Source organism: Belonocnema kinseyi, chromosome 9 (genome assembly GCF_010883055.1).
Source record: "Belonocnema kinseyi isolate 2016_QV_RU_SX_M_011 chromosome 9, B_treatae_v1, whole genome shotgun sequence".
In the NCBI taxonomy this organism is placed as follows: domain Eukaryota; kingdom Metazoa; phylum Arthropoda; class Insecta; order Hymenoptera; family Cynipidae; genus Belonocnema; species Belonocnema kinseyi.
The window spans coordinates 98,241,778-98,256,930 of NC_046665.1; the positions used below are offsets into that span (position 1 = coordinate 98,241,778).

The 15,153-nt window shown below is 24.7% G+C and overlaps 1 protein-coding gene across 2 annotated transcripts in view; it reads right to left on the bottom strand.

The window, feature by feature from the left end:
- LOC117179313 (elongation factor 1-alpha) overlaps positions 1-7,509 on the bottom strand; it is a 19,129-nt gene extending 11,620 nt beyond the window's left edge. The window contains exons 1-3 of one of the 2 annotated variants that reach the window (XM_033370970.1): positions 7,396-7,509; positions 5,567-5,744; positions 153-761 (exon numbers count right to left, since the gene is read on the bottom strand). In XM_033370970.1, the coding sequence (XP_033226861.1) occupies positions 153-761; positions 5,567-5,710 (753 nt within the window). In that variant the 5' untranslated portion in view covers positions 5,711-5,744; positions 7,396-7,509. The remainder of the gene's footprint in view (positions 1-152; positions 762-5,566; positions 5,745-7,395) is intronic. The other variant, XM_033370971.1, reaches the window with a different exon arrangement.
- Between the last annotated feature and the right edge of the window lie 7,644 nt (positions 7,510-15,153).

A 15,153-nucleotide genomic window follows, 5' to 3' on the forward strand; every position in this document is an offset into this window, starting at 1 on the left:
TCCTTTTTTTAATAAATAAATGAGTAAATAAATAAATTTTTTGTCTAATATTTTAAATAAAAAGTATTATTTTTTGGTATTTCCTTTTTTTAATAAATAAATGAGTAAATAAATGAATAAATAAATGAATAAATAAATAAATGTGTCGTTACCTGAAGGGGAAGACGAAGGGCCTTGTCGGTGGGTCTGCTGGGCGGCAAAATGGCGTCAAGCGCCTCAATCAGACACTTGCCATCGGCCTTGCCCTCCTTGCGCTCAACCGCCCATCCCTTGAACCAGGACATTTTCGTCGAGGGCTCGAGCATGTTGTCGCCGTGCCATCCCGAGATTGGCACAAAGGCGACCGCCGCCGGATTATATCCGATCTTCTTGATGTAGGAGGAGACCTCCTTCTTGATTTCCTCGAAACGCGGCTCCGAGTAGGGTGGCTCGGTCGAGTCCATCTTGTTCACGCCGACAATGAGCTGTTTCACGCCCAGAGTGAAGGCGAGCAGCGCGTGCTCGCGAGTCTGTCCGTTCTTCGAGATACCAGCCTCGAATTCGCCGGTACCCGCGGCCACAATCAACACCGCACAATCAGCCTGCGATGTTCCCGTGATCATGTTCTTGATGAAATCTCTGTGTCCGGGGGCGTCGATTATTGTCACGTAGTACTTGGCCGTTTCGAATTTCCATAAAGCAATGTCAATCGTGATACCACGCTCGCGCTCGGCCTTCAATTTGTCCAAAACCCACGCGTACTTGAACGAACCTTTTCCCATCTACAATTCACCGAAACACATTTTTTATTATTTTTTTTTTTTTCTTCAGACTTCATAAAGCATGGGGAAATTTTCATTTTTTCAAGGGGGGCAGCACTCAGACACTTCAGGCCGTCAATGGAAATTAATCCTCCGGTGGAAACCGCGAATGAAGAATTCAGTGATATCATCATTGTGGCCCCACTCAAGAATATTATTAGTTTTTCATTCGATTACATTTTCAACAAAATGGTTCAATTTTCGATCAAGAGACGGATTTTAACCTCCAAACGAATTTTCAACAAATCAAAAATTTTAATAAAATAATTGTATTTTCTGTATATTAGTAAAATTTTCCACTATTCAAAATTTTTTTAAAGAAAGTAGTAGTTTTTAACATATTGGTAGAATTTTACACACATAAGAATTCACGAAAAAATCCTTTTTTAATTCGAATTTTCGAAAAAATAATTTAATTTTATATAAATTAGTAAAATTTTCAACAAATTACAATTTCTAACAAAGGCAGTATTTTTCAAGAAAATCGAATTTTTAACAATTTAGTAAAATTTCGAATAAATTAGAATTTTCAAAGAAATAATAATCAGTAAAATTTTCCACAAATCAGAATTTTTAAAAAAAGTATAGTTTTTAAAAAAGTATTAGTTTTTAATATATTGGTTGAATTTTACACAAATGAGAATTCAAGAAAAATCGTTTTTTGTTTAATTCGAAAAATTAGTAATTTTTTTTTCAAAAATTCGAATTTTCAAAAAAATAATTATATTTTATAAAAATTATTAGAATTTTCAACAAATTACAATTTGTAAAAAGGCAGTATTTTTCAAGAAATTCGATTTTTTAACAATTTAGTAAAATTTCGACTAAATTAGAATTTTCAAAGAAATAATTGTATTTTCTATGAATTAGTAGAATTGTTAATAAATTAGTCTTTTCAAAAAAAAAATTATATTTTCTGTAAATCAGTAAAAATTTTCCACAAATCAGAATTAAAAAAAAAAAGTATAGTTTTTAAAAAGGTATTAGTTTTTAATATATTGGTAAAATTTTCCACAAATGAGAATTCACGAAAAAACGTTTTTTTTTTTAATTCGAAAAATTAGTAATTTTTTTCTTCAAAAATTCGAATTTTCAAAAAAATAATTTAATTTTACATAAATTAGTAAAAATTTTAACCGATTATAATTTGTAATAAAGCAGTAGTTTTCAATAAATTCGAATGTTTAACAATTTAGTAGAATTTCGAATAAATTAGAAGTTTCAAAAAAATAATTGTATTTTCTATCAATTAGTAGAATTGTTAATAAATTAGTCTTTTCAAAAAAATAATATTTCTGTAAATCAGTAGAATTTTCAACAAATCAGAAATTTTATTAAATAATAGTATTTTCTGTAAATCAGTAAAATTTTCCACAAATCAGAATTTTTTTTAAAGTAGTAGTTTTTAATATATTGATAGAATTTTCCACAAATGAGAATTCACGAAAAAACGTTTTTTTTTAATTCGAAAAATTAGTATTTTTTCTGCAAAAATTAGAATTTTCAAAAAAATAATTTAATTTTATTTGAATTAGCAGAATTTTTAACGAATTAAAATTTGTAATAAAGCAGTAGTTTTCAATCTAGTCAAAAAATAATTGTATTTTCTGTGAATCAGTAGAATTTTCAACAAATCAGAACTTTTAATAAAATAATTGTACTTTCTGTAAATCAGTAAAAATTTTACACAAATCAGAATTTTTTAAAGAAAGTAGTAGTTTTTAATTTATTGGTAGAATTTTCCACAAATGAGAATTCACGAAAAATATTTTTTTTTTAAATTCAAATTTTCAAAAAAATAGCATTTTATTTCAAAAATTCGAATTTTCGAAAAAATAATTATATTTTATATAAATTAGTAAAATTTTTAACCAATTACAATTTGTAATAAAGCAGTAGTTCTCAATAAATTCGAATTTTTTACAATTAAGTAGAATTTCGAATAAATTAGAATTTTCAAAATAGTAATTGTATTTTCTATGAATTCGTAGAATTTTCAACAAACCAGAATTTTTAATAAATTAGTAGTTTTCAATTAGTACATTTTTCAAACAAATAATTGTATTTTCTATAAATCAGTAGAATTTTCCACAAATGAGAATTTATGAAAAATTAATTTTTTAAGAAATTCGAATTTGAGATAAATTAATGAAATTTTTAAACATATAATTGTATTTTCTACAAATTAGTAGAAATTTCAACAATTTAGAACTGTGTAAAATAAATGCATTCTCAATGAATTAGTAGAATTTTCAACAAATTAGTATTTTTAATAAAGAAGCAGTTTTCAATAAATAAGCTCATTATCAATGAATTCTATTTTTCAATAAATTATTGGAATTTTCAAAAAAGAAAAGTTTCAAACAAATAATTGTATTTTCATTAAATTAAAATTTTCAACACACTAGAATTTTTAATGAAGCAGGAGTTTTCAATACATTGGTAGAATTTTCAACAAAATAGAAATTTCAATAAAGCAGTAGTTTTCGATAAATTAGAATTTTTAACAATTTGGTAGAATTCCGGATAAATTAGAATTTTCAAAAAATAATAATTGTATTTTCTATAAATTAGTAGAAATTTTCTATAAATTAGTAGAAATTTCACAAATTTAGAATTGTCAAAAATAAATGAATTTTTAAGAATGTAGTAGAATTTCGAATAAATTAGATTTTTCAAAAAAATAATTGTATTTTTTATAAATTAGTAGAATTTTCAACGAATTCAAAATTTCAATAAATTCGTAGAATTTTCAATCAATTAGAATTTTAAATAAAGGCAGCAGTTTATAATATATTAATCGATTTTTCAACAAAGTAGTATTTTTCAATGAATTAGTAAAATTTTCAATAAACTAAAATTGTCAAAAAATGGTATTTTCTGCGAATTAGTACAATTTTCCACGAATCAGAATTTTTAATAAATTAGTAGTTTCCAATAAAATAGTAAAATTTTCTACAAACGAGAATTTACGAGACACTTTTTTTTTTAAGAAATTCGAATTTTCAAAGAATAATAATGGTATTTTCTATTCAGAAATTTAGAATTGTCAAAAATAAATTCATTCTTAACAATTTAGCAGAATTTCGAATAAATTAAAATTGTCGAAAAAATACTTATATTTTTTTTAGTACAATTTTTAATATATTAGTATTTTTAATAAAGAAGCAGTTTTCAATAAATTTGTCTAAATTAGTCTGATTAAAAAAATAATTGTATTTTCTGTAAATTAGTAAATTTTCCAACAAATCAGAGATTTTAATAAAGTAATAGTTTTCACTAAATTGGTAGAATTTTCAAGAAGTTATAATTTTCAAAAAAATATTGTATTATCTATAAATTAGAACTTTCAATCATTCTCAACAAATTTTTTTTAGAAAGTATCTGTTTTCAATATATTTAGTCGAATTTTCAACAAATAGAAAATTTACGAGTAATTCGTATTTTTGTTAGGAAATTCGAATTTTCAAAGAATATTTTTCATGAATTAGTAAAATTATCAACAAATTCTAGTATTCGAAATATTAGTAATTTTTCGCTTAATTCGAATTCTCAAAAAATAATTGTATTTTCTGTGAACTAGTATAATTTTCGACAAATTATAATTTGCTACAACTAATTCTATTTTATATAAATTAGTAAAATATTCAATGTATTTCGAAAAATTAGAATTTTAAATAAATTAAAGTTTTCAAACAAAAAATTCTATTTTACATAAATTAGTAAAATTTTCAGCAGATGATCACAATTTTAAATACTTTCCAACCGATTAGAAATTTTTATTAAATAAAAAATTTTCAAAATATAATTTATTTTTTTATAAATTAGTACAATTTTTAACGAATTAGTAAAATTTTCAACACAAGAATTGCGATTTTTATAAATTAGTAAAATTGTTAACAAATAATCAAAATTTTGTAGTACAATTTTTAGCAATTTAGAATAAAAAAAATTGTATTTTTGCAATTCGAATTTTCAAAAAAAATTTCTATAAATTAGTAGAATTTTCAACGAAATAATATAATCAAAATATTTAAGTTTTTTTTTTCATACTTCGAAAAATTAAACATTCCAAAAGAATTTTATTTTCCAAGGTACATTCAATTTAAAAACGGTTACCTTAACTTTTTTGTTTCGTAAACAACGATTTTTATAGAGAAAAAATTATTAAATTTTCATAAAAATTTCGCTTAAAAAAAACATTTTTTAACTGCAAAAATTAATTTTCCACTAAAAAATGTATAAAAAAATTTCTAAAAAAGCTAATTTGTAATAAATTAGGAACATGCACCAAAAATATTCGACTTTTAAACAAATAAAAATAAGTCATCCAAAATAGTTGAATCCTGAACCAAAACTAATTTTCAGTTAACAATTGGATTTTCAACAATAAAAGCAGTTTTCTACAAAATTCAAACAAATCTTCAACAAAAAAAATCAATAAAAAACTTATTTAGTTCTTATAAAAATAAAAAATGATAATTGTGAAATTAGTTTTAATTTCAATCAAATATAGGCTATTATTTTGCATTCTCGAAATTTCTCAATCAGAAAATATTGAGCAAAGAAACATTTTGAAATACAACTGCAAAAAAAATGTCAGCTAATTTAAAATTTCCGAAACAATGACAGGTCTTGCGTCAGATGAATTATTCCGCGAACTCGATCGCCTTTTTCATCAACTGACGCAACTTTTTGGAATAAAATTTTTAAATAATTTGCAAATTTAAGAATTAAAAAAAAATATATTGCGAATTGAATATTACCTCCTGGGCTTCTTTCTCGAACTTCTCAATGGTACGTTTGTCGATACCACCGCATTTGTAGATCAAATGTCCGGTCGTCGTGGACTTGCCGGAATCGACGTGCCCAATGACGACAATGTTAATATGAATCTTTTCCTTTCCCATGGTTAAAGCCTGGTGATATCAGTCTGGTCAACAACTGCAAAAAAAAAGGATAAAAGTTTTTAAATGTTAAAAAAAATCAGTTTTTGAAGCTTTCAAAAAGAAAATTCGCGTCGATTCTATGAAATTGGCACTCAGAAACCTCAACCAAAACCGTCAACGGAAATTAATCCTCCGGTGGATATCGTGAAATTCACGTGTTATCATCACAGTTCACCAATTTCAGAAAAGACCCACCAAAACTCAAATTTAATTTTCTGTTAAATCCGATTTGAAAAAGTTTTTTTTTTTGTTTCTGGAATACTTTTTAAAAACTTGCGATCCGAATTTCAAATCTTCACAATTTCTTTGTTTCACTCGAAATGACGTGTTTCTCCAATTTTGAAAGCCTAATTAAAAAATTTAATGATTTTCAAAGTTAATTATAAATAAAGTATCCAATTATTGAAATAAATTCGATTAATTCAATAATTAGATAAATTTAGAGTTAAGTTCAAGGTGAAGCACGAGGTCAGGTTTGAGCACGTTCTTTGGAAGGTTATGTCCGCGATTTTCACGATTAATTAAAAACTGGAAGCAGAAAATCACGAGGGATGAGAAAACGCTTGTCCAAAAAACGCAACGGGATCGCGGAACGCGTAACTTCCTTTGTCCGCCATCCACGTGGCGGATGTCTGAACGTTCGAGAATCGAGAATGGCAACGTCCGCCATTTTGTAGGAGCCGACTGAACAGCGACGCCTCAGTATCGCCCCATGCCACGTTCTAATAATTTATGAATCGCCGCAAAACTATGCAATAATTCGACAAACACGATTTTTTTTAATTTCCGGTCGCGATCTCGATAAATTCCGCCTTTCTTTTTTACTTTCAAACTTGTCAATTTTAGCCAGAATTTATCCACGAAGGGTCAAATTGACTCAAAAAAAAATATTTTTTGATATATTTTAGCACAAATTGTTGAAAATTAATGTTTTTTCAAAGTTAGAAAGTGCCAGCATTTGAGGTTATAAAAAGTTCAAGCTGGGAAAGTCGGGATGATTTTTCCCTGGCAGATGTTAAGACTTGTTGCACGTGTTTTAATTGCATATTTCAGTCAGCGAAAAAATAGTGAGGTTAAGTTTCATGAAAAATATGATCAATAAAATAAAAGTTGAGATGAATTTGTGAGATTCTGAAAATTCGTGGAAAGATCGATAACTTCGGACTTCAACAAAAAGACAAGCGTTGGTATTGCGAAGTTCCAGACTTTTGGAACTTCCAGGAAAAGGGATTTTTCTTTCGAAATCGCGAACACTGACTCGAGAGCACAAAAAGCACATAATCCATCTTTGTCTTCATTTGAGATAAGCGGAGGGCAGATCTGACAAACGACGGCCATTGTGCATCCGGTGATCGGAATTTTCCTAACGGTTCCGAGGGCGAGGGAGTTGCAGGCTCCAGCTTGTCTTTTTTTCGGTCGGCGAAGAATCCAAAAAATCACGATCACGGTGACACTAACAATCGAAGAACCATATTGCAAGTTTCACTTCCCCGTTGGAAAGTTTCGCATGCGGTGGCGGCCGGCAAAGGAGAATCGACCATGCGTTAATTTTCCCAAGTCTTTTTCAGAGACGAAAATGAAAAAACTCGCGAAACTTTTAGCACACACGACGAGCGCGATATTTCTCGGAGAAATATTTACAATACCTGGCGACGGATGCTACCTCCTTGTGCGGTCAATCTTTGGATTATATTTGAGCGCGAATTGCACGCACAACCACTCACCTCGAGATGCCACGACGGAAAGAGACTCGAACGAAGTGACATGCGCATACGTTCTCACGAAAGCGACCCCAGCGACCTCTATCGATCAGTGAATGCGAAAGGGCAAAAAACACTACTTTTCTTTTCAAATTATTGAGCGAGAATTATTGTTAATAAAAAATAAAAATTGGGATAATTTTGAAATTTTGATTAATGGAATTTTCTGGAAGAAAATTAATATTTTTTTAATTGAGGGGGGAGAGTACGGAGGAAGAGAAAGCACTTTGGATTCGAGGCTTTATGCGTGGAATGTATTTGGGTTGGCTATTGTGAGAGGAGATTGGATAGGTGCGGCTCCTTTTTCTCTGGACCCCTGAATAATATATATGTAGACATTTATTGAATTTATTCGTATAGACAGAATACGAATTTTTTCAAGTTTAAAGGACAAAATACCTAAAGAATCTGGAGTACCTAGAATTTCTCTTATGTTGATAATTTTTTTTCTATTTTTTGCAAAAAGATTAATTGTTTTTTTTTTAACTTTTGTGGAAAATGACATTTTACTCGATTTATGGTTTAATTAAATATGGGATTCAATTAAATCCAACAAGTATTAAAAATCTAGTAAAGTTTGTTAAAACATTCATTATGCACATAATTAATTACATAAAAAATACAATTTTTGTCATACAAATAGGAATTTTGATTATGAATTAACAAAAAGGGCTTTAATTTTCTCAAAATGGATACAAAGTTTTCAATTTTTATTTTTATTAATTTTTCCACAAAATATTCTTTTTAATTTCAAAGTCTGCTCTTTTATTATTTTGTTAAAAATGTAACTATCTTTTTTAAAGTTGTCTTTTTTGAAAATTAAACTACGTCGTGATGAAAGTCGAACGACTTTGTTAAACATTCATTTTGTTCATTCAAGAATTAGATATTTTTGAAAATTCACTTTTTTTTAAATAAAAAATTAACTGTTCAATTGTTCATTAAAGATGCATTATTATGTTAGAAATTCTTTTGTGTCTTGTTGAAGATTGATGACTAAATTCAATATTTGGTTAAAAAAGTGTTTGCTTCTTTTGTTATTGAAAATCAATATTATGAACTGAAAATATGACTGCTCCATTTTTGTTTGGAAATTAATCGTCTTTAGTGAAAAATGCAACTATTTGGTTAAAAATTTATCTTTTTTTTTTAATCGTCTTTCTTGGTCAAAAGTTCAACTGCTTGGTTGAAAGTTGACTACTTTATTTTTAAAACATTACATTGGTTCAAGATTGACCTATTTTCTTAAAAATGCGTTTTTTGTGTTGAAAATTCATTTGTTAATAAAAAATTTAACAGGTCCGATTTTTTATTGAAAATTGATCGTTTCAATTCAATATTTCTTCATTTTGTTGAAAATTTATCTTTTTATAAAAATTATCTTGTTTTGTTTCAAAATTCAATTACTTGATTGAAATTTGAACTTCTTTATTAAAAATCCATTTCATTGGTTGTTGAAAATTGTTTAAAAAATTTAACATTTTGTTGAAAATGTTTTTATTTTTTTTTTATTTAAAAATAAATTGTATGCACTGCAAATTTAACTGTTCAAATTTTGGCTGCAAATTCATGTATTTTGTTAAAAATTAATTTTTCTAGTTGTTAAAGATAGCTTAACAAATTTAATATTTTGTTGAAAATTTGTTTTATTTATTTATTTTTTAAATAAATTTTATGAACTGCAAATTTAACTATTCCCCTTTTGGCTGCAAATCCATTTATTTTGTGAAAAAAATAATTTTTGTTGTTGAAGATTGGTTAACAAATTTGATATTTTGTACAAAATTTGTCTTATTTATTTTTTATTTTTAAAAAAACTGTTCCAATTTTGGTTGCAAATTCATGTATTTTGTTAAAAATTCATTTTTATTGTTAAAAATTCATTTTTATTGTTAAAAATTCATTTTTATTGTTGTTCGAGATTGGTTAAAGAATTTAATATTTTGTTGAAAATTTATTTGTTTTGTTTGAAAATCAATTTCATGAACTGCAAATTTATCTGTTCCATTTTTGATCGAAAACTAATCGTTTTTTAGTCGAAAATTCAACTATTTGGTTTGAAATTTATCTATTTCAATTGAAAATTTGTTTATTTTAATTTAAAATGTAACTTTTTCATTTTGTATTTTTTGAAATAAAACAGTAGTTTTCAATAAATTTGCAGTTTTCAATTAGTAGAAGTTTCAAGAGATTCATAGAATGTTCAACAAATTAGGATTTTCAAAAAAATAATTGTATTTTATATAAATTAGAATTTTCAACTTTAATAAAGTAGCAGTTTTCAATATATTAGTCGAATTTTCAACAAATTAGAAATTTCAATAAAGTAGTATTTTTTAATGAATTATTATAATTTTCAATAAATAATTGTATTATCTATACATTCGTAGAATTTGCAATAACTTAGACTTGTCAAACAAATAACTGTATTTTCTGTGAATTAGTAAAAATTTCAACAAATCAGAACTTTTAATAAAGTAGTCAATAAATTAGTAGAATTTTCAACAAATTAAAATTGTTAAAAAAATAATTGTATTTTCTATAAATTATAACTGTCAATAATTTTCAACGAATTAGAACTTTCCATGAATTAAGATTTAAAACAGAATTATTGTATTTTTTATGAATCAGTAGTTTTCAACAAATCAGAATTTGTATTAAAGTAGTAATCTTCAATATATTAGTAGAATTTTCAATCAATTAGAATTGTCAAAAAAAGAATTTTATTTTCAGCAAAATAATAAAATTTTTAATAAATCAGAATGTTTAATAAAGTAGTAGTTTTCAATAAAAAAAAGAACGAATTTTCAATAAATGAAAATTTTCATAAAAAGAATTATACTTTCTATAAAATGAGTAGAATTTTCAACAAGTTAGAATTGTCAAAAAATAATGGTATTTTCTGTAAATTAGTATAATTCTCAACAAATTAGAATGTTCAATAAATTAGAAGTAGCTTCAATAAATTAGTAGTAATTTTCAATAAATCAGTATAATTTTTAATAAATTATAATTGTCAAAAAAATAATTGTATTTTATGTGAATTAGTACAATTTTCCACAAATCTGAATTCTTAATGAAGTAGTAGTTTTCAATATATTACAAGAATTTTCCGAAAATGAGAGTTGACGAAAAATTATTTTTTTTTTAATTCGAATTTTCAAAGAATAATAATATTTTCTATGAATTAGAAGAACTTTCAACAAGTTAGAATTTTCAAAAAAAAATAATGGTATTTTCTATAAATTAGTAGAATTTTTAACAAATGAGTAGAAATTTCAATAAATTACAATTGTCAAAAAATAATTGTATTTTTTGTGAATTAGTATAATTTTCGACAAATTAGAATTTTTAACAAATAATTCTATTTTCTATAAATAAGTAGAAACTTGAACAATTTAGAATTGTAAAGAAGTAATTGCATTTTCTGTGAATTAGTATAATTTTCAACAAATTAAATTTTTTTAGAAAATTACAATTTTCAAAAATGAATTGTGTTTTCTGTACATAAGTAGAATTTTAAATAATTTTCAACAAATTAGAATTTAAAAAAAAATTGTATTTTTTATAAATTTGTTAAATATTCAACGAATACGAATTTTGAACGAATTATTTGAAAATTTGTTTTCTTTTTTTTTTTGAAAATCAATTTTATAAAATGCAAATTCCACTGCTCCATTTTTGGTCGAAAATTAATCGTCTTTAGTGAAAAACTCAATTATTTGATCAAAAAATTATCTTGTTTTTTTAAGTTTAATAACTTGGTTGAATATTAAACTACTTTATTTAACTACTTTATTATTATAACATTTCATGGACTGAAAATTGAACTTTTTTCTTAAAAATGCATTTTTTATGTGTACACTTCATTTTATAATTCCAAATTTAACTGGTCCAATTTTTTATTAAAACTTGATCGTTTTGGCTTGGATTCAATTATTTGGTCAACTATTTGAACTACTTTGTTAAAAATCCATTTCAATGATTTAAGATGCAGCTATTTTCTTTTTCTTTTTTTAAGTAAATTTTTTTAAATGTGAATTTAACTGTTCAATTTTTCGTTGAAAATTCATGCATTTTGTTACAAATTCATTTTTGTTGTTGTTGAAGATTGGTTAAAACATTAAAAATTTGGTTCGATTTTGTTGTAAATTAGTTTTCTTTTTTTTCCTTCAATTCTTTCAAAATAAATTTTTTGAACTGCCAATTTAACTGTTGCACTTTTGGTTGCAATATCATGTATTTTTTAAAAATTCATTTTTGTTGTTGTTGAAGATTGGTTAAAAAATTTAATATTTTGTTGAAAATTTATGTATTTTTTTTTTTGTTGAAAATAAATTTTGTGAACTACAAATTTGATTATTTAAGTTTTGATTTAAAATTTTTCGGTTTTAAGTAAAAATGTAAATATCTAGTAAAAAATTTATCAGTTTCAGTTAAAAGATTATCTGGTTTCTTTTTCTTCTTTTTTATGTCAGATTCAACGACTTAGTCGAAAGTGGAACTATAATGTTAAAAAATATTTTATTGGTTGAAGATTTAAATATTTAAAAAAAAAATTTAATTTCTTGTTGTTGTGGAAAATTTAATTTTTAACTGAAATTTAACTGTTCTATTTTTGCTTGAGAATTCATGTATTTGGTTAAGAAATTTTTTTTTTGTTTGTTAAAGATTTAACTCTTTGGTTAAGAAATTTTATATTATTTTGAAATTTTTTATTGAAAATCAATGTTGTAAGCTGGAATTTTACATTTTCAATTTTTTGATGAAAATTGATCGCTGTTAGCAGAAAATTTAACTACTATTTGGTTAACAATGTATCTCTTTCAGATGAAAATTTCACCATTTTTTTTGCAATTTAAGTTTTCCTTAAAATCTTCTTTCTTAGTGAAAATTCAACTACTTTTTTGGAAATTAAACTACTTTGTTAAAAAGTCATTTTATTGGTTGAAAATTTAACTATTTTCTCGAAAATTTATTTTGTTGTTGTTGCAAATACATTTTTTAACTGTAAAAGTAACTTTTTCACTTTTGGTTGAAAAATTCATGTATTTTGTTTAAAAATTAAATATTTGTTTAAAAATCAATTTTATAAACTGTAAATTTAACTACTCCATTTTTGGACGAAAATTGATCGCTTTTAGTAGAAAATTCAGTTATTTAATTAAAAATGTATCGGTTTCAGTTAAGAATTTCACTAATTTGTTGAAAATTTATTTTTTATTGTTGAAAACTCATTTTTTAAAATTTGAATTTATCCGTTCTTTTTTTATCGAATATTGGTCGATTTTAGTTAAAAAGGTAAATATTTGGTGAAAAGTTTAGCAGCTTCAGTTAAAAATTTATTTATTTTGTAAGAAAATGATTTAGTTGATTAAGGATTTAACTTTTTTTTCGAAATTCTTTTTGTTTTTGAACATTCATTTTTCACTTTCAAATTTAACTGATCCATTTTTGGTCGAATATTTATATTTTTTAGTTGAAAATGTAACGATTTGTTAAAAATTATCTGTTTCAAGTAAAAATTTAACTACATCGTTGAAAGTTATACTAAACTATTAGAAATGAATTTCATTGGTTCAAAATGTAAGTATTTTACTCTAAAATTTATTTTACTCTACTGTAAAAGTGATTTGTTCAATTTTGTTGTTGAAAATTGATGTATTTTAGTAAGAAATCTTTTTTTTTTTAATCAATTTAATTATCTGCAGATTTAACTTTTCCATTTTGGACGAAAATTGAGAGTTTCTATTTTAAAATTCAACTCTTTGTCTAAAAAATTACCCGTTTCAGTTGAAAATTAAATAATTACATTTTTTTGGTTCAGAATTAATCTCTTTCGGCTGAAAATTCAACTACTTGATTGAAAGTCATACTACACTGTTAGAAATTTATTTATTTTATTTATTTTATTGGATAGTTTTTAAAACTTTTTAAACGTTTTTTTTCATGCGAATTTTACAGGAAAAATGAAATTTCAAAAAAATTTGGATTGATTTTTTTTCTACTTTATAAAGAGCATAGCGACTATAATAATTTTATTAATAAAATTAATTTTATTAAATAAAAATATTGTTTATAAAATATTGCATGTACATTCCATATTTTACTTAATTACTAATTAATTCCAGAAATATTCAAAGAGAAACAAAGTTTGTGATAATGTGAATTATTTAAATAATCAATTATAATAATGAAGCGCTTAATTATAATTTTTAATTTTGATCAAAAATGGATCATTTCGAATTGAAAAATGAATTATTTGGTCAAAAATGTATGTGTTTCAATTGAAAATTTCATTTTTTGTTTGAAAATTATTTTGTTGTTGTTTTAAGATTATTTGAAAATTTTTAAGTTTGATTGAAAATTAATCTTTTTTTTCCGCAACTATGAATTTTCATTCAAAAATTCGAATATTCTACAAAAACAGCGGATGTTTTCAAGAAAGAAAAACTTTTTTCCAACCAAAGAAATGAATTTGCAACGGAAAAAAGAAGAATTTACAACAAAAAAATACATTTTCAACCAATAATGAAATAGGTGAATTTCGAAGAAAAGTTTGGATTTTCAATTAAAAAATTGAAAAAAACTGACTTAAAAAAAAATTTACAAACAAAAAAACGAATTTTCATCAAAATAGTTTATTCTTCAAACTGTTAAATGATTGTTTAAGAAAATAGTTAAACTTTCAGCCAGGTATTTCAAATTTTAATTACAAATGTGATAGTCCTGTTTTTTTAACTAACTAATATAGATTTTTAACCAAGAATATAATATTTTAGTTTGCAGTTAAAAAGAAAATTAAATAAATAATGATAATCCAATTTGTATGCATCATATATTCTAAATTTGAAAAACTAGTCTCGGTTTTCCAAAAATGTAATTTTTTATTTTTAATGTTATCTTTAGACTTAAAAAAACTACTTATCCTATAAAAAAACGAAGAATAAGAAAGTTGTCAATCTCTTTGGTTCAACCACTTCCTTTTATTATTTTTTTTCGTAGATTGCGTCATTTTTCAAAAAATTCCATCTTTTCATTTTTAATTATATTTTTGACTAAATTAACAAAAACTTCGTATCGTATCGAAAAAATTATTTATAATAGATTTGTAAATATTTTTTGAGTAAACAACGTTTGTTTATTCTTCTTTTTCGTATTTTGTGTCGTGTTTCAAAAAAGTTTATTTTTAATGTTATTCTTTAAACAAAATTTAACAAAAAATTATTGTATTTTTTCACCAACATTTCATCAGATTTTAGTTTTTACGAAACAATGGAATAGTTAAATTTGCTGTAAAAAAACTAATGTTCAACCGAACAAAGGACTTTTCATAAAAAAGTCACTTTGCAATCAAATAGTAGAATTTTCAACTAAAAAATGATCAATTTTTGACCAAAAATGAAATATAAAAATTCCCGAAGGTCACTAAAACCCTCTCCGAAAGTTGTGTCTGCCTACGCCCCTGTCGGCGAGCATAAACAATCAGGGGCGTCTAAACTGTTTCCGGTGGATTTTACTGCGCGATAACAAATATTTTGAAAAATGTGTATTTTGAGGGCCAAAGCTATATAATTTCATGAATCTTTAGTGGGGCTGATAACTGGAAACCCAGTTTTCGGGAACACCCTCTTTAGGGTGAGG